The sequence below is a fragment of the Martes martes genome (genome assembly GCF_963455335.1).
Source record: "Martes martes genome assembly, chromosome: 1".
Taxonomy (NCBI): Eukaryota; Metazoa; Chordata; class Mammalia; order Carnivora; family Mustelidae; genus Martes; species Martes martes.
In genome coordinates, this window is record NC_137888.1 from 66,477,270 (window position 1) to 66,496,277 (window position 19,008).

The 19,008-nt window shown below is 33.2% G+C and overlaps 1 protein-coding gene across 1 annotated transcript in view; it reads left to right on the forward strand.

The window, feature by feature from the left end:
• Window positions 1–19,008, forward strand: part of STXBP5L (syntaxin binding protein 5L) — a 408,526-nt gene that overhangs the window by 307,093 nt on the left and 82,425 nt on the right. The window contains exons 19-20 of the mRNA XM_080822438.1: window positions 3,470–3,621; window positions 5,439–5,570. Coding sequence (XP_080678564.1) covers window positions 3,470–3,621; window positions 5,439–5,570 — 284 coding nt within the window. The remainder of the gene's footprint in view (window positions 1–3,469; window positions 3,622–5,438; window positions 5,571–19,008) is intronic.

The window sequence follows — 19,008 nt, forward strand, 5'->3', positions numbered from 1 at the left end:
GTACACCCATAGCAGCTGCAGCCCAGCCACAACAGAATGAAATACAGAACCCACATAGGGGATACCCCAGAGCACCTGGTTCTGGTGAACAGGTGGGCTTGTACTTCTGGGCCACACAGGGAATCTACCTAAGGCTACTCCTTCACAACTGGGAGATACAGCTGATCTACCTAATATGTAGAAACAAACACACAAATTCAAGCAGGATGAGGAGAGAGAAGAATATATTCCAAATGAAAGAATAGACAAACTTCAGAGAAAGAGCTAAATGAAACTGAGATAAGGAATCTACCTAATAAAAAGTTCAAAATTATGGTCATAAAGATGCTAACCAAACTTGAGGAAAGAATAGATGAACACGGAGGCCTCAACAGACAGATAGAAAATATAAAGGAGAGCTAATCAGTACTGAAGGATATAAAAACTGAAATGAAAAATACACTCAAGGGAATCAACAGCAGATAAGATGCTGAAGAAGTACAAATTAGTGATCTAGAAAATAGGGTACTGGAAATCACCTAAGCTGAACATCAAAAAGAAAAAAGAAATTTAAATTGAGAATAGTATAAGAGACCTCTGTGACTTCAGGGGTACTAACATTCATATTATAAGGGCTACAGAAGAAGAATGAGGGGAAGGGGCAGAAAATTTAATTGACGAAATAGCTGAAAACTTCCCTAACCGGAGGAAGGAAACAGATGTTCATGTCTAAATCTCACAGAGAACTCCAAACAAGAAGAACCCAAAGAGGCCTACACTAAGACACATAATAATAAATGTCAAAATTTGGGGGGTTTTGATACCATAGTAGATATAAATAGAGGGTTTTGTTTGTTTGTTTGTTTAGGCACAGTTAATTGGGTACATTTATTAACATTATCTTAGGGTTTACAGGGTAGGAAATAGTTTCCATCTCAAGGCCAACTGCACCAATTGTTAGCAACTTCCTATGGGGCTTTTTTTTTTTTAATGTTCAATTACCCAGTATATAGTACATCATTAGTTTTTGATGTAGTGTTCAAAAGCAGCAAAAGAAAAGTAACTAGTTATGTACAAAGGAACCCCCATAAGGTTATGAGGTGATAGTTCAGCAAAAACCTTGCAGGCCAGAAGATAGTGGCATGACATATTCAATGAGTGGAAAGGAAAAATACATACAACCAAGAATACTCTATCTAGCAGTTTTCATTCAGAGTTGAAGGAGAAATAAAGAATTTCCCAGACAAAAGTTAAAGGAGTTCATCACCACTGACCTGGCCATATAAGAAAAGTTAAGGGGACTTCTTTAAGAAAAGAAATGGCCATAACTAGAAGTAAAAAATTATGAAAGATAATACCTCACAGGTAAAAGCAAAGATACAGTAAAGGTAGTAGATCAACCACTTACAAAGCTAGCATAAAGGTTAAAAGACAAAGTAGTAAAACCAATTGTATCTGTAATAATTACTTAAGAGATACACAAAATAAGAAAATGCAAAATATGACATATACTTAAAATGTGGAGAGGTGGAATACAAATATAAATCTAATTGTTTCACATCATTTATCAAAAAGGATCTCTTTCTTCTGAATTGTCATGGCACTTTTGTCAAGTATCAGATGACCATTTATGTGTGTTTATGGCCACTCTTCTATTTCATTAAAATTTATTTTTTATCTTTATTTCAATACCAGTCTGTTTTATTCCTATAGCTCTAGAGTAGGTTTTCTTCCCCCTTCTCAAATACCTGCAATATATATTTTTTAAGATTTTATTTATTTATCTGAGAGAGAGAGAGAAGAAACAAACAGGGCAGGGAGGAGCAGAGGAAGAGGGAAAAACAAACTCCCTACTGAGCAGGGAGCCTGACACAGGGCTAAATCCCAGGACCCCAAGATCATGACCTAAGCCAAAGGCAGACGCTTAACTGACTGAGCAACCCAGGTGCCCCTATTTATTAAGTATTTTTAATATCCTTGTTTGCTACTTTTGTCATATGTTTCATTTCTGTTGATTTTTTTTCCCTCTGGTTACCAGTCATGTTTTCTTAATTCTATATATGCCTGCTACTTGTTATATAGAGGACATTGTAAATTTTACATTATGGTGGTATTTTGTTGATTCTTTTTAATAGTGTTGGAGATTTTTCTGGAAGGCAGTTATGTTATTTAGAATCATGTTTCTAAGCTTTTTTTAGGGTGGGGTTCAGAAGAGCCTGTAGTTCATGGCTAATTTGTCCCCACTACTAAAGTGATACTACTTATATCTGGGGTTTTTTTATGTATTAGAAGATCTCGGCAGTTTGGCTGGTAGTAACATGAAATATTTTCAGCCTTGTGTAAGCTTTGGGAATTGTTCAGCTTTATCTCTTTGGTGATTCTTTCCTGAGCCTGGAGTAGTTACTTTACATGGATACTTGAGAGAACTATTCTATAAATCTCTCTGGTGTACTCTTTCTATGCAGCTCTCATTTCTCTATATTTTAAATTCTGGCTGCTTTCACATTATCAGACTCTGATCTCTTTCTCCTCAATTCAACATGACCACTGATGTTTCATCTTCCTGTGCTCTAGCCTGGGAAATCTCTCCATTCACTAAGTTAGGAAAATTAGTTTGAATTAAAATACCTAGGTGGCACAGTTGGTTAAGTGACCAACTCTTGGTTTCAGCTTAGGTCATGACCTCAGGGTATAAGATCGAGCCCCACATCCAGCTCTGCACCAAGCATGGAGTCTTCTTATGATCTCTCTTCCTTCCCCTCTGTCCCTTCTGCTTGTGTTCTCTCTGTCTCAAATAAATAAATAATTCTTTAAAATGCCTGCTTAGTAGAGCTGTTTTAATTTCTCAGAAGAAATTAATCAAAGTGTGTTTGTCTTTTAATAAGTAGGACAAATAAAGAATAGAGAGTAAGAAAATTTTAATTTTTTGTGAATGAAAATTGTATCTATTTATATCTACTATGGTATCAAAACCTTAGATATAAAAAGTTATATAACATTTTGTGTTAAATACATACTCTCTGTTTAAGAAGAGACATAACTTGGAGCTTAACAATTCTAATTTTATTTTAAAAAGGCATCTAATTACATACCTAACGATCTATAGCTATTAAAGTGTGCCATTTCTTGATGTATTTCCCCATTGCATAGCAAAAAGACTTTATATGATTCTACTATAAAAATATAAGGCCAAGTTTAAGAGCAGATTGGGAAATCACTACTTAACTAATAAAATTGATAACTAATATAAAATAATATATATATATATATAATGATATAAAATAAACTATGACTGCAGTGGTCATGGCTACTATATAAGATAACCTATCCTATGTAAAGGCATGATATCCTTCCTGACATTATACCAATCATGATCTAACCTCCCCAACCCTAAGGCATTACTCTCTAATTATCTTATTTTTATTCAAAGATAAAAATAATAATGATTGCTGTGATACATTCTAGTTGCATTTTTTTTTTTTTCTCTCAGAGTTGCATTTGGGAACTGCAATGGGTTGGCTGTGGTGGATTTTATACAGAAGACAGTACTGTTAAGCATGGGGACCATTGACCTATATAAATCAAGTGACCTATACCAACGTCAACCACGGTCTCCTCGAAAAAACAAGCAGTTCATTGCAGGTAGGAGATAAAACAAAATGGTTATGAACTTGATTAGTTCATCTGTTTTTTTACCTTTAGATTTCTTATCTTTTTTCCTATGATACTGTTCAAATGCATGGCAACATAAATTCAACACAATTTATAATATGTAAGTAAATTTGGGCAGAAATATAGTGAGAATATTTGACAGGGTAAAGGAAGTGTTTAAACTTCAATTTGTTGTCAAAGTTAGGAAGCATCTCAAGTTTCTTAGGTTGAATTCCTAAGAAATAAGAGAAAATAAATATAAAAATGTTATGAAAATCAGGTTCTGTAGTTGAAAATTTTGTTTGCAGTGGTTGTATTTAACAGGATAATTTTCTCCAAATATACTGGACTCTTCAAAAATATAATTTTAAGTATTTCACTAGTTTTAATTTTTTAAACTCTGTATTTTAGCTGTCACCTTTCCTTGTAGGATGGTGATTTTCTTGGAGGCATTTTCACAAATGCAGAAAACATTATTAACATTTTAAAATGCTATGAAAGGTAATAGTTTGCTTGACAGGATCAATAAATTTGTTTAACTATAAAAGAAAAACATATAAGGTTAATTAAGATGTAAGCAGAAATATTTTCTATATAATGTCAAATTCTGATATGCTAAATTATCCAACGTTAACTGAAATTTCAATATTTATCTAAATAGTTGACTTTGTAAACAGACAAAATTTTGTATATCTTCTGTCCACTGACATACTATAGTTAATAAAAAAATTAGTTGAGCCCAAAGATTTGCAGATGGAAATACATCTATAGTATTATGTGTTTTGTTCTATTAGATTTTGCTTTTTTAATCAGTTGATTTTTAAAAATCAGTTGATTATTAAAGCCTTTATTAAATATACTAATGTAAAAAATGTTTTAAACTAGAAACATAACATGATAGTAGCTGTTATTTTCTAAATATCAAATGTGCCAAACTTAACATTGGAATGTTATAAGTTTCTTTTTGACTAATGAAAAATTAACTTGACATACTGAAATTCTCCCTTTTTGTTAACTTTTTTTTTTTTAATAAACATCAACTCTTTCCACATTGCTAAATTAGACCCTTTTCAGAAGCACAAAATTTCTCCTTCATAAATTGGAGTCTCTGTTTTTTATTAGGGATCTCAGCTTTTAGCAATATTTTAGGAATGCTAGAAAGTTCAAATTCGATAGGTTCTGCCTCTACTATTTCTGACTTTTGAAAAGAAGGCAGAATAAGAGAAATTGCGTGTGCATATACCATAAGATTCCCCCATTGACTGGGAAAGAGAACATTGATTTTTTTAAAGTTTATGGACTCTAGGATAGGAAGATATTAGGGGATAGGAGGCAACATTTGTATACTGAAAGCAAAAACTGAATTTAAAAAGCTGTGGATCCTATGACAACATCTAAGTTACTTACTGGATATACACAATGGGATGACAAGGTATATATTGTGACAAGCATCATAAAACTATTACTTAATTTAAACTTATTGAGACTTAATTACGATTAGAGCTTAGAATTTTGATGACTTTAAAATCAGGAAAAAAGATAAAATCATAAACTTTGTTCATATTTAGTGTATAAACACACTACAATGAGTACTCACTTTGTGTTATAAAAATAAAATATGACATCTATTCTTACAGGATATTTGATTAAATAAAATTATTACAATACTCTCATCATTCATCTATCACCTCTTTCTAACTGATTTATTTTTTAATATCTCTTTTCTAATTTGATTACCTAAACTTGCTGCAATTTCTTCATCTTGGCTGTTCTAGATTCTGGTATGATATCACTTCCTTTCACTTTAGACTATTTTTCTCTCTTTCCTCTGCCTGCTGCTGATGCTGATGTTCTGGCATGTTCCAAAGACAACTTTTGCATGCGTGGCCTGTCTAACCTTTATCCTGATTTAACGAAACGGATCCGTACTTCTTATCAGAGTAAGTTCTATAAAGGTTAGGCAAATAGCTTTTTAAGTCTTAATGCCTGGTTAAACCCATACATCTGTGCTTAGTAATGTGTTTTTAAAAACACATTCAGCATGCATGCAAATTTTTGTTTTGTTATGGAAGTGCAACCTGATAATTTTAACAAGTATGTAAATACTTCAAATAGCTAATGTCATATATCCATTTATTCACACCCATTACTCCAGTGTTTATTTCAAACCATGCAGACCACATTCTCTTAGTTCAAGAGTCCCTCCCTATCTTTTGTTTTGAGGAGGAAGAGCCATGATATCCTTACAAGCAGTAAGCGTGACATTCCAGTATCAGTAACAATTGATTGCTTTCTTGTTTTGGAAACCTTGCGCCTCTGGCCATTTTATAAAAGTGTTCTAACAAGGGCCACAATGTTTTCTTTTTCTAAGGAATTAGATTTCTTAGAATTAGCTAAGTATTCCAAATGTTGATGCTTTTTATTAAAATAGAATACTCAAACACACATTTCTATAGTGACTTTAGGTACCAAACACTATGAAGTTGGGGAATTAAAAATCACAAACTAAAAAGTCAATAATATTAACATTTATCATGGTAGAAAATGCAAATTTGAAGATGGTGAAGTAAGCAATTCTATAAACTAGTGCGGAAAGAATGGAGAATGAAGGTATGACTGTAGGTGCAAATGATACTAATGATATTAGGGGCAAACATTCATTGATGAGAAGACATTTACAATATACTGATCAATGTTATGTTTTAAAAAACCAGGTTGCTTAATAATATATACGATGGCTTCATATTTGTACAAAATATATATATGTGTACACACATACACACACATATACATATTATTTGTATCTTGAATTTCTTCAGACTTCACCTCACCAGTTTGTAGATGATTAATGGGATCACATCGCTTATAATAACCTAAAACATTATCTTCCTGTAGCTAAAGATACTCAATCCCTGTGAAATCCTTAACATATTTCTGGGAATGCCCATAGGGTGCCTTATTCTTCATCATCAGTATCCTCTAATTTTCTACTCTAGCAGAATACCCCCTTTTGGGATGCTTTTCACTGTCTCTGCTCCTTTGGAATTGTGATAGAACACTGATATCTATGTTGACTTCTGCTTCTTCTAAAACAGAACCTGTTAGGTATTATAATATTTCTTGACACCTGAAAATTACATGAAATTTCAGTTTCCATAAATAAAACTTTATTGGAGCACAGCCACACTGATATTTTACATACTACCTATAGCTACATCCACACTACAATGGTAGAGTTGAACAGAAATCATATGACCCATGATACTCAAAATTCTTACTAATTTCTCTTTACATAAAAAATTAGTTGACTTCTACCCTAATTCTATTCTTTCAAACCCATTTCCTGCCACATAAAAAGTTTCAGCCAAAACTTTTCCTGTACGGAGTCTCCAGGTGGTTTAACATGCATACTTGAGCTTCTGAATCCCAGTTTAGCCTTCTCAAGGTTAGATGCCCCCAACATTGTGTGTGTGTGTGTGTGTGTGTGTGTGTGTGATAGAGAGAGAGAATCCATCTATACAAATAGAAAAAGTTTCCAAACATGAGATTGTGGATTTTACAAAGTTCTTGTTTTAAATTTTATGTATTTTCTGGTATTTCTATAATAAACATGTAACGTTTTTATAGTAAGAAGAGAAATTGTATACTGAGGACAAGAAGCAGGAGCAGGCTTTTAATCAGAATTCTACAGTATCAACCATGATATAAAGGTTAAAGAAATTCTAAGACAGGCTCACTTACTTCTAACCCTTCAATAATCTTATACTGCCTTCGGATTTAAAAAGCAAAGTTTTTAAACATTCAAGGTACTCTAAAATATAATTCCTATCTACATTTTCAAATGAATTTCCTACTATTCTTCCATAAAAACACTCCCCTTAAGCCAAATATATATATCTTGCTACTCTTATAATTTATTCATATCATCATCTCCTCTCTGGAAATGCCCTGCTCTAAAGTTTGTAAACATTTGTAAACATTTCCTGCTGCCATCAGAGCCCTGCTGTGCCAGTTCCTTTATTTAAATTTCTATAGTGTATAAGCTTGTATGTGGAAGTATGTGAACCAGTTAGTACTTAGCATAAATTGATTTGTATGTTTAGTTATTTTTATGCATATGTTCTACCTTTCCAAATGCATGGCAAGAACCTGAAGAGTAGATCTCAAATTCTTTATACCCTCTACACCTGGCACAAATATGTGCTCAGTAACTAAATTATGGTTAGGACAGAGCACTTAGCTGGCTCTTTTTGCTCATGTGAATAGCCAGAGGATTTTTCAGGTTTGACAAGTGAGAGCAGAAATAGCTTCTGTAGTTACTGGGTTCACTGGAATTCTGCAAAACAGATCATAATTTCTTCTAAGCAAAGATCTGAAGTGTTAAGACAGAAGTAAAATCAAGTACTTAAAAGACCATTAAAAGATCCTCTATGTCTCTACCAGTAAGCTCCCTAGGAGTTCAGACAAGCCATGAGATTTGAAATCAAATTTCTTTTAAGTCTTCTCTTGATAATCAGTATCCTATATTTTGATAAGGGACTAATTAATGACTTAATGGTATATCTTAGAATATGTCTTAAAGATTAATTTTATGAAAAATTTCTTTTAATTTATTTAATCATATAACCTGATTACATCTTTATAGTTCCTTTTTATTATAATAGAGACTATTTGGCCAATTTCATGAATTGTTTCCTAATTTTCAGGAAAGCATATCTGCATTGTCCCTATTTGGGGAAACTTAACCCACTTCCTTTGAGTGTCTATTCTATTCTAGGGTTGTGCTCAGCAATTTGACTGTGTTATATTATTTAATGGTCATTGTAACCCTTTAAGGCATAGAGTTATCTGTAGATTCCTCTACAGATGACAAAAATGAAGTCAAAAGATATTAATTTCCCAAAGTTACAATTAGTGGGAATTAAACTTACACCTATCTTATGCAAAACAGACTTCATAGGCTTTCCTTTGTATTATTCAGTGTCTCTAAGTATCTGAAAGTTTCAGGGTCATTGGAAATTAATTGCATTATACTATAATCAGGAACCACTTTTTTTCCAGTTTTTATCCACAATCAATAAAATAATATATTCAAAAATGAAACAATTCAAAATTATTTCTCAAAATTGAGGAGACTGGACAAGGTGATCTCTGAAATCCGGCTTTTATATTTTGTTATATCAGTTTTGCTCTCAAAGTGATCTACATTCTATTTTGAATTTTATACTTTTCATTTCTAGAGAAACACCTCAATTTCAGTCTTGTCCTGGGCTCTTTCACAGATCATTTTGTATTGTAGTTTAGGTTCCAAGTAACTCCCCCCACCAAAACCTTATTCCATCTGCAAATCTTTCACATCATAGAATAATAAAACTCTATGGCTCAAAGGAAGCCTCTGTATTTGACAGACTATGATTGTGAAGCCAGTGAAATGATTTGGAAAGAGCAACAGGCATAGGGTCAGAAGTGTTATACCAAGTTCTACTTTTTCTAATAAACTACTCATTACATCTGAAATCTCTGGCAAGTCACTTAACTTCTCTGAGTTTCTTTTTTCTCCTATATAAAGTAAAAATTCATAGTCCCTACCTCCCTTAGACACTTATGGAATTTTTCTTGGTTAATGTTTTTAAAAACATTTCTGTAAATAATAGACATTATTATTATTATAAAAGACAAAACGAAGCCACAAAGAGGTTACATAACTTTAGAATCACAACCAGTCTATGGTAAGACTCATACCCAGTCAACTGCCTCATAGTCTGTTTTTCCTACTTGTGAAAATGATAGAAATTTTGCTAGTTAGAGAACAGTAGTATCCTGTTTGAACAAAAAGGAGTTTTTAAAAGTGGGCTTATTGTAGAATATTGCCAGCCAAACTTGCTTGCACATCAATTCCTAGTAATGTAATCTCAAATCTATCTATAGATATTTTCCTGCTTTCACTGCATGGGTTTTTTTCCAGAGTGTAGGAAATGGTAATAGATGCTGGAAACACAAATAGAAGCATAAATAAAATTTAAAGAAAAGGGGAAGATAAGAATAAGAAAGAACTAGCAAATAGAGGCAAATAAATATTTAAAAAAAATAATTGGAAAACATCAAAAATGGAGGAGTAAAACAAAGAATAAGAAAAGAAGGAATGCCCAAGGAACAAATATGAGCAAAAATTATGGTAAATAATAAATGGGAAAGGCTCATTCATTCAAAAAAAATATTAAGCATCTTCTGTGTCATACATTTTTCTAGGCACTAGATATATAATGATGAGTGAAATAATTATGTTCTCTTTCCTCAATTTATACTAGAAAACATATAAAGAATCCATAGATGTATTGTTACATTTGAAAAAAAAGATAGCAATGCTATCAAGGAGAAAAATGAGATAAGGGGGAAAAGGTGAATGTATTTTTGAGAGTGTTATGACAGAAGGGCCTATCTGAGAGGAAACATTTAAGTTTTCCTTAAATGTGTTTTCCTTAAATGTGTTTTCCACAAAGTGAAGCTTTGTGGGAATAAGAAGAAAATAGACAATGTTTTAGACTTACTCTTCAGAGAGAAGAAAGCAGAAAAACAGGCCCACTTAACCTCTAGCCTGAAATAAACAAACAAAACAGACATAATAAATGAAACTATGTTTTTTTTAAGACACAGAACATCAGGCAATGAAATACAATAATCTCTGACAAATGGGATATTTAAAAAGTGAACCCTAAAACTACATGTTTACTGCCCCAAGAATTTCTAGACTGCAGCAAAGGAAGAGGGGAAACCTAGGAGGAAATCTGTTGACTCCTGGAGTTGAAGAGATGGAGATGAGAAACCAGGGAAATGAAAGCAGCTAGAGTTTACAAAGAGGAATCCAGAAACCTACAGAGTTTCCTCCTCAACAAAGTACTGATCAGCACGTAATTATGATGAACTAATCAGGGAAAGAGCCATCCGAAGGATTAAAGGAAACAGTGCCCAGCACCCTAAGGAAATAGTGCCTATTCCCTACAGCCAGACTAGGAAAAACTTCTAATTCACATTCACTTCTGGCTATCATTGTACTGGAAATTCTAGCCAGTGTACCCAGACAAGGAAAAAAAGTTATCCAGATTGGAAAAGAAATTAATTCATCTTTTTTCATAGATGACATTATCATCTATAAAGAAAATTTAAAGAAATCTACAGAAAACTTCTAAAATTAATAAATGAGTTTAACAAAGTGTAGGATATATGGTCAATGTACAAAAATCATTTTATTTCTACATACCCACAACAACAACCTGAAATTGAAATTTGAAAATATCATTTATAATGGCATCAAATATATGAAACACTTAGCTGTAGTAAGACAACAGATATAAAAGATCTATACACTGAAAACCAGAAAACATTGCTGAGAGAAGTTAAAGAATACCCCCCAAAAATGAAGAATTACACCATGTTAATGTTTCAGAAGGCTCAATATTAAGATGTCAATTCTCTCCAAATTGATCTGTAATTCAATACAATTTCAATAAAAATCGAGGAGACTTTTTTTTTTTTTTTAAAGATTTTATCCATTTATTTGACAGAGAGGGAAAGAGCACAAGCAGGGGGAGCTGCAGGCAGAGGAAGAAGCAGCCTCCCTGCCAAGCAAGGAGCCCAATGCAGGACTCAATCCCAAGACCCTGGGATCGTGACCTTTGCCAAAGGCAGACATCCAACCACCTGAGCCATCCAGGCGCCAAGGAGGCTTTTAATAGAAATTGACAAACTGATTCTAAAGTCCATACAGAAAGGCAAAAGATTTGGAGCCAAACAGCTTCTGAAAAGGAAAAATGTTGGAAGACCAATACCACCTTGTTTCAAGACTTTAAAAAAAAAAAAAATTGGCATTAATGAATAGTTTAATGTTGGTCCAAACACAAATAGATCAATGAAACTTAATAGAGACTTCAGAAATACACCCACACATATATGAACAGCTGATTTTTGACAGAGGTGCAAAGGCAAGTAAGTAGAGAAACGAGAATCTTTCCTACAAGTGGTATTTAAACAATTGGATATCCTTGTGTAAAAAATTAATTTTGATCAATACTTTGTGGTAATTTTTTTAATTAACTTATAAATAGATCATGAGCCTTAATATAAAATCTAAAATTATAAAATAAAATTAAAAAATAAATATAATAAAATCTAAAATTATAAATTTAGAAAAAAGGAGATTTTTGTGACACTGGATTACACAAAAGGTTTTTAAATAACATACCAATAACATACTTCATACAAGAACATATGACTACATTGGACTTCTTTAAAAGTAAAAATTTCTACTCTTCAAATGACACTGTTATGAGAATGAAAAGTTACGCCACAGACCAGGAGAGAATATTTGCAATGCATACATCTTATAAGGGATTTGTGTCTGAAATATACTTTTAAAGTTCTAAAAACTCAATGATAAAGCAAACAACCCAATAAAAATATGGGCAAAAAAACTGAATAAACAGTTCACAAAAGAAGATACACTAATAATAAGTAAGCATACGAACAGTGAAGGAAACAAAACTAAAAGAAAACCTTCAGAATGGGAGAAGATATTCACAAACGACATCTATGATTAAGGGTTAATATCCAAAAATCTATAAATAACTTATAAAATTCAACACCCCAAAAAAACAAATAATCTAGTTAAAAAATGAACAGAAGACATGAATAGACATTTTTCCAAAGGAGACATCCAGATGGCTAACAGACACATGAAAAGATACTCAACATCACTCATTATCAGGGAAATACGAGTCAAAACTAAACTTTAAAGAGATATCACCTCACACCTGTCAGAATGACTAAAATTAACACAGGAAACAACAAGCAAGGATATAGAGAAAAGGGAAGTTTCTTACACTGCTTATGGGAATATAAACTGATACAGCCACTGTGGAAAACAGTATGGAGTATGGAAAACAGTATGGAGGTTCCTCAAAAAGTTAAAAATAGAATAGAAATAAAACAGAAATAGAAATAAAAACAGAATAGAAAAAATAAAAATAGAACTACCCTATGGTCCAGCAATTACTAGGTCCAGCATTACTAGGGATTTGCCCAAATGACACAAAAATACTGATTCAAAGGGATACATGCACCCCAATGTTTATAACACCAACAATAGCCAAATTATGGAAAGAGCCCAAATGTCTATCAATGGATGAATGGATAAAGAAGCGGTATATATGTACAGTGGAATATTACTCAGCCATCAAATAGAATGAAATCTTGCATTTGCAATGATGTGGATGGAGCTAGAGTGTATTATGTTAAGGGGGAAATAGGTGAGAGAAAAACAAATGCCATATGATTTCACTCATATGTGGAATTTAAGAAACAAAACAGATGAACGTAGGGGATTTAAAAAAAAAAAAAAGAAGAAAACCATAAAAAAAGTGGCCCTTCTATAGATGGATGGACTGCAAAGAATAGGAAAAGCTAGAGTTCTACATTTAGTAAAAATATTTTAAAATAAAGATAAATAGGGGCTCCTGGGTTGCTCATGCATTGTCTCCCTTCAGCTCAAGTCATGATCCCAGAGTCCTGGGATCAAGCCCTTCATTGGGTTTCCTGCTCAGCAGGAAGCCTGCTTCTCCCTCTCCCACTTCCTCTCCCATTCCCTCTTCCACTCCCCCGCTTGTGTTCCCTCTCTCGCTGTGTCTCTCTCTGTCAAATAAATAAATAAATACAGTCATTAAAAAAAAAAACAAACCTAAAAAATAAAGGTAAGTAAATTTGTTGTTGGCAGACCTGTCAACAAGATACAGTAAAGGAGGTTTATAAGCTGAAGGAAGTAATACCAGACGGACATTTAGATATATAGTAAGAATGAAAAACACTGGAAAGAATAAATATATGGGTAAATATAAAAGATTATTTTGTCTTTTCTTAAAATCCCTGAGTTCATTTAATTTTTGAATTAATAACTAACTGTATTATGGTGTTTACAACATGTAGAAGAAAAATATATGACAATAGTAACAAAGGATGGGAAAGACATAATGTTATAATGTTATAAGTTTCTTTCATTATAAGAGAAATGGTACAATAATTAAAAGTAGATTATGAGAATTATAGATGCATATTATAATCTCTAGAACTACTAAAAAATAAATAAATAAAACAGAGATGTAGTTAAGTAGCCAAAGAGAAGATAAAATAGAATATTAAAATATATTTGTTTTTCTTAAAGGACGGAAAAGAGAAATAGTGGAAAAAAGAACAGAAGGGCAAACTGAAAAAAAATGATAGATGTAAACCTAACTATATCAATGATTATATTATGCTAAATGTAAATGGAACAAACACCAATGTAAATGGAGCAAAGCCCCCCACAAAAAGGCAGAACTTGTGAAATGAGATATAAAAAAAAAAGACCCAACTATATGTTGTTTATAAGAGCTGCAAGTTTTGAAAGTAAAAGAAGGGAAAAATAATTTTATCAAAACCCTAACCTCAAGAAAGCTGATGTAACTATAAGATAAAGTAGACTTCAAAACAAGGAGATAGGCAGTTCTAAATTATAAAAGAATCACTTTATCAGAAAGGTATAAAAATCCTATACAAGTACAGACCTAATAAGAGATATTCAAAATATAGAAAGCAAAAAAGGAAATGAAGGAAAGAAACAGACAAACCTACAATCATAGCTGGGGATTCATCATTTCTCCTCAGTAACTGATTAAATAAATAGACAGAAATTGTTGTGTATAAAACTGTTAAGCAACTCTCTTCACCAAATTGACCTAACTGAAGTCAATAGATGCCTACACCAATCAAAGGAAAATATGCCTTTTTTAAAAGTAGACATGGAATATTCACATGTATAATGGATTCTAAAGGACTGAAATCAAGCAGAATATGTTCTCTGGTCAAAAAAAAATTAAGTTAGAAATTATTAACAGAAATATGTCTTAAAATCCCCAAATATTTGGAAACTAGGAATCTCATGACTTAAAAAACAAATCACAGGGAAACTTTAAAGATTTTTTTTAAAGATTTCATTTATTTTTTTGAGAGAGAGTAAGCGAGAGAGAAATAGAGAGAGCACGAGCAGAGGAGAGGGAGAAGCAGACAACCCACCGAGCAACAGGTGCCTCAGTTTTAAAATATTTTTTTTAAAGATTTTATTTATTTATTTGACAGAGATCACAAGTAGGCAGAGAGGCAGGCAGAGAGAGAGGAAGGGAAGCAGGCTCCCTGCTGAGCAGAGAGCCTGATGCAGGGCTCAATCCCAGGACACTGGGATCATGACCTGAGCCGAAGGCAGAGGCTTTAACCCACTGAGCCACCCAGGCACCCCAGTTTTAAAATATTTTTGAACTGAAAGTATAAACACAAAATACCAAAATTTGTAAGATGTTGCTTAAAGAGTATTTAAGGGAAAATTTGGAACATAAGTGCATATATTAGAAAAGGAATTATATCAAATCAATCATCTAAACTTTGATGAAGCACTAAAAAAGAACAGTGTAACACAAAGTAAACAGAAGGAAGGGAATAAAGACAAAAGTGAGTGAAATAGAGGGCAAACAATAGAGTAGATCAACAAAAACACAAGATCTTTACTTAATCTTTAATCAATATCACAACTTCAAAGAAACTACTAAGATCTGTAAAACCCTAGAAAGACTGATCAAGAAGAAAAAAAGTAAATAACAAATGAAAAAGAGGGCATTACTACGAATTTTCTATAAACATTAAAATAATAAAGACTAGGAACAACTATATGCCTATAAATTGACGGAATCAGTAAAATAAAGAGACTTCTTGAAAGAAAAAAATTATAAAAACTGACACCAAACACACTGGAAAATATAAATACCTTCCTATCTTTTAAAAAAATTTCAATTCAAAATTAAATACCCATGGGCGCCTAGGTGGCTCACTCAGTTAAACATCTGCCTTTGGCTTGGTTCTTGATCCCAGAATCCTGGGATCCAGCCCCCAGATGGGCTCCCTGCTCAACAGGGGCCTGCTTCTCCCTCTGCTTTCTCTCTGTATCTCTCTTAAATAAATAAATAAATAAAATCTTTAAAAAAAAAAATTACCCACAACAAGAAAACTGCAGGCTTCAAATAACTTCACTGATTAATCCTATCAAACATTTAAAGAGGAAATAACATTAATCTTACGCAAACAGCTTCAGGGAATAGAAAAAAGAAAAAAAGAAAATCTTTCCAACTGCTTATCTGAAGCCAGCACAATGCTAAAAACTAAAACTTGACAAACTTAAGGAAAAGTATAGGCCAATCTCACTTATGAGCATAGATGCAAAAATCATATATGAAATATTAGCAAATGGAAGACAAACATATGTAAGAAAGATAAAATGTCATTGCCAATGTAGATTTATCCCAGGAATATGTTTAATATTTGAAAACCAATCAATGCAGAACACCTGATTAACAAAATAAAGGAGAAAATTATATCATCTCAATACATGCAAAAAAAAATTATCATCAGTTGACACTTCTTTAAAATAATCACCGGAAAACAAGGAATAGAATATTTCTACAAATGAATAAAGACCATCAATGAAAATCCTACAAATAACATCAGGCTTAATTGTGGAATATTGGATGTTTTCCACTAAAATTGGTAACAAGGCAATGATGTCCACTCTCATTCCCTTTGTTCAACATTGTCTTTGATGACCTAGTGCAAAAGCAAGATAAAAAATAATATGTTTAAGGTTTACAAAGAAAATATTTAACTTAATTGGACAATGATATTATAGTATATTGAGGAAACCCAAAGGCATCTACAAAAAGCTATAAAAACTGTATGTGAATTTAGCAACATTGAAGAGTACACAGTATACAAATTCAATTATCTTTCTATATAATAAAAGGAAACAATTAAGAAATGTATTTATTTTTAAAATACCAGGTATAGGATAGACTTCCAAATGGCATCTTGAGGAATACCATGGACACATTCTCCAGAGAAAAAATAAAACCAGTGAAAACTATTTTTTTAACAAAATAATTACTTAAAATCTCTGGAAATTGTCTTAAGAGGAGATAGAAAAGAAAGAAGCATTTATTCAAAAAAATCTGACACTTGGCAAAAAGTGACTCCTTGACACTGAGCCACAACTTGCTTTGTACCTCTCCTGCCCTCAGGTTGCCAGCATTTCTCATCCCCTCCAACTGCAAGTTGAAAAGGACAAATTCCTGGTGAGTGTGGACAAAATGTCAAAGGCTCCCCTCCCCTGTCAATGCCCCAGTCATAGGACAAAATGTCTACCCCAACCATAGCAAGACAAAATGCTGAGCCCCTGACTGCTCTCACTCAGCTTGCTCATAGAATAAATGTTTCATGCCAGAAAAGTAAATCTGGGAAGGCCAGAGTTACCACACCTGCCCAGAATCCAGACTAGTGGCTCAGAGGTTTTGCCCAGAGGAAGAGGCAGTCTATAAGACAGGGAACTCTGAAGCTCTCCCCAAAGGAACTAGCTTTATTGAAACGCAATTTGGGGAAGTTCAAGCCTAAGGATGCCTCAAAACCAATAACGTATTTGGTAGAAATCAAATAAGAGGCTGGTAGCACTTCTTAATTAAGAGTAACCAGCTAGACCATACGTGAGCTGCTCACCCATAAGAACAAAGAAGAGACAACTAATACCCCTCCTGAGATTTGAACAAACCTTGAAGACTGGCTTCATATTTGGCCTCTGCCTAAATTAGATTAGAATATTGAGTAATATATATATATCCTGGGGCATTGTCAAAAACAATAAAACATTCACCTGGCTGTGACTGTGATATTTGATAGCTGGATTTGATATCAACAGACCAGGGAAAGAGACGAGGAGACCACTTTTAAAACTATTGCCATCCAAGGGTGACTGTATGCACAGTGAAGTTTACACCCTCTGATAAGCAACATCAAAGTCTTCACAATGAAGGGAAATAATCTTCACTAAAATAGTCTAGCCCAGTCATTAAACAAGCAAACAAACAAACAAACAAAAAAACTAGGGGGAGAGGGGGCATCAGTAATCAATATCCAGAATTACTATACTATGTTACCTAAAATGTCTAGTTATCCACAAAATATTATAAGATATGCAATGAAACAGGAAAGTGTGACTCATTTACCAGAAAAACAATACAACGGAAATTGCCTCTAAGAGGGCCCAGATGTTGGATTTAATCTCATAGCAGCCATGAAAAATTTTTAAGGAGCCAAAGACACCATGCTTAAAGAAGGGAAACTATGAGGGTAATGTCTCATCAAATAGAGAATGTTAACAAAGAGACCGAAGTTAGAAAAAGAAGCAAACAGAACTATCTTACACCATACACAATAATTAACTCAAAGTGGATTTAAGAGTGGAACATAAGATACAAAAACATAAAAATACTAGAACAAAATGTAGCCAGTACATTCCTGGACGGGGTGTTGGCAATAATTTTTTGGATTTGACACCAAAAGCCAAGGCAACAAAAACAAAACTAAGTAGGACAATATCAAACTAAAAAGCTTCTGCAGACCAAAGGAAAACATAAACAAAATGAAAAGGCAATCCATTAAATGGGAGAAAATATTTAAAAATCATATATCTGATAAAGGGTTAATATCCAAAATACATAAAGAATTTATGCTGCTCAATGGCAAGAAAAGAAAAGAAAATTCCAAGTAAAAAATGAGCAGACGCTCTGAACAGATATTTTTTTCAAAAAAAGACAAGCAGATAGTCTACAGGTACATGAAAAGGTGCTCAGCATCACTAATCATCAGAGAAATGCAAATCAAAACGAAAATGAGATATCATTTGACACTTGTTAGAATGGCTATCACTAGGGGCACCTGGGTGGCTCAGTGGGTTAAGCCTCTGCCTTCAGCTCAGGTCATGATCTCAGGGTCCTGGGATCAAGTCCTGCATCAGGCTCTCTGATCAGCAGGGAGCCTGCTTCCCCACCCACCCCTCCTCTCTGCCTGCCTCTTTGCCTACTTGTGATCCCTGTCAAATAAATAAATAAAATCTTAAAAAAATAAAAAAAGAATGGCTATCACTAAAAAGAAAAGAAATAACAAGCGTTGGTAAGGATGTAGAGATAAGGAAACTTTTGTGCACTGATGGTAGGAATGTAAATTGGTATAGCCATTCTGAAAAACAAAATGGAGTTTCCTCAAAAATTAGAAATAGAACTACCATATGATCCAGCAATTTCTCTTCTGGGTGTCTATGCAAAGAAATCAAAAATTAACTGAAAAAGATAAATGCCACCCCCATGTTCACTGCAACATTATTTACAATAACCAAGATATGGAAACAACCTAAGTGTCCATCAGTGGATGAACGAGTAAAGAAAATACAGTTGATTGCACACACACACACACACAATGGAT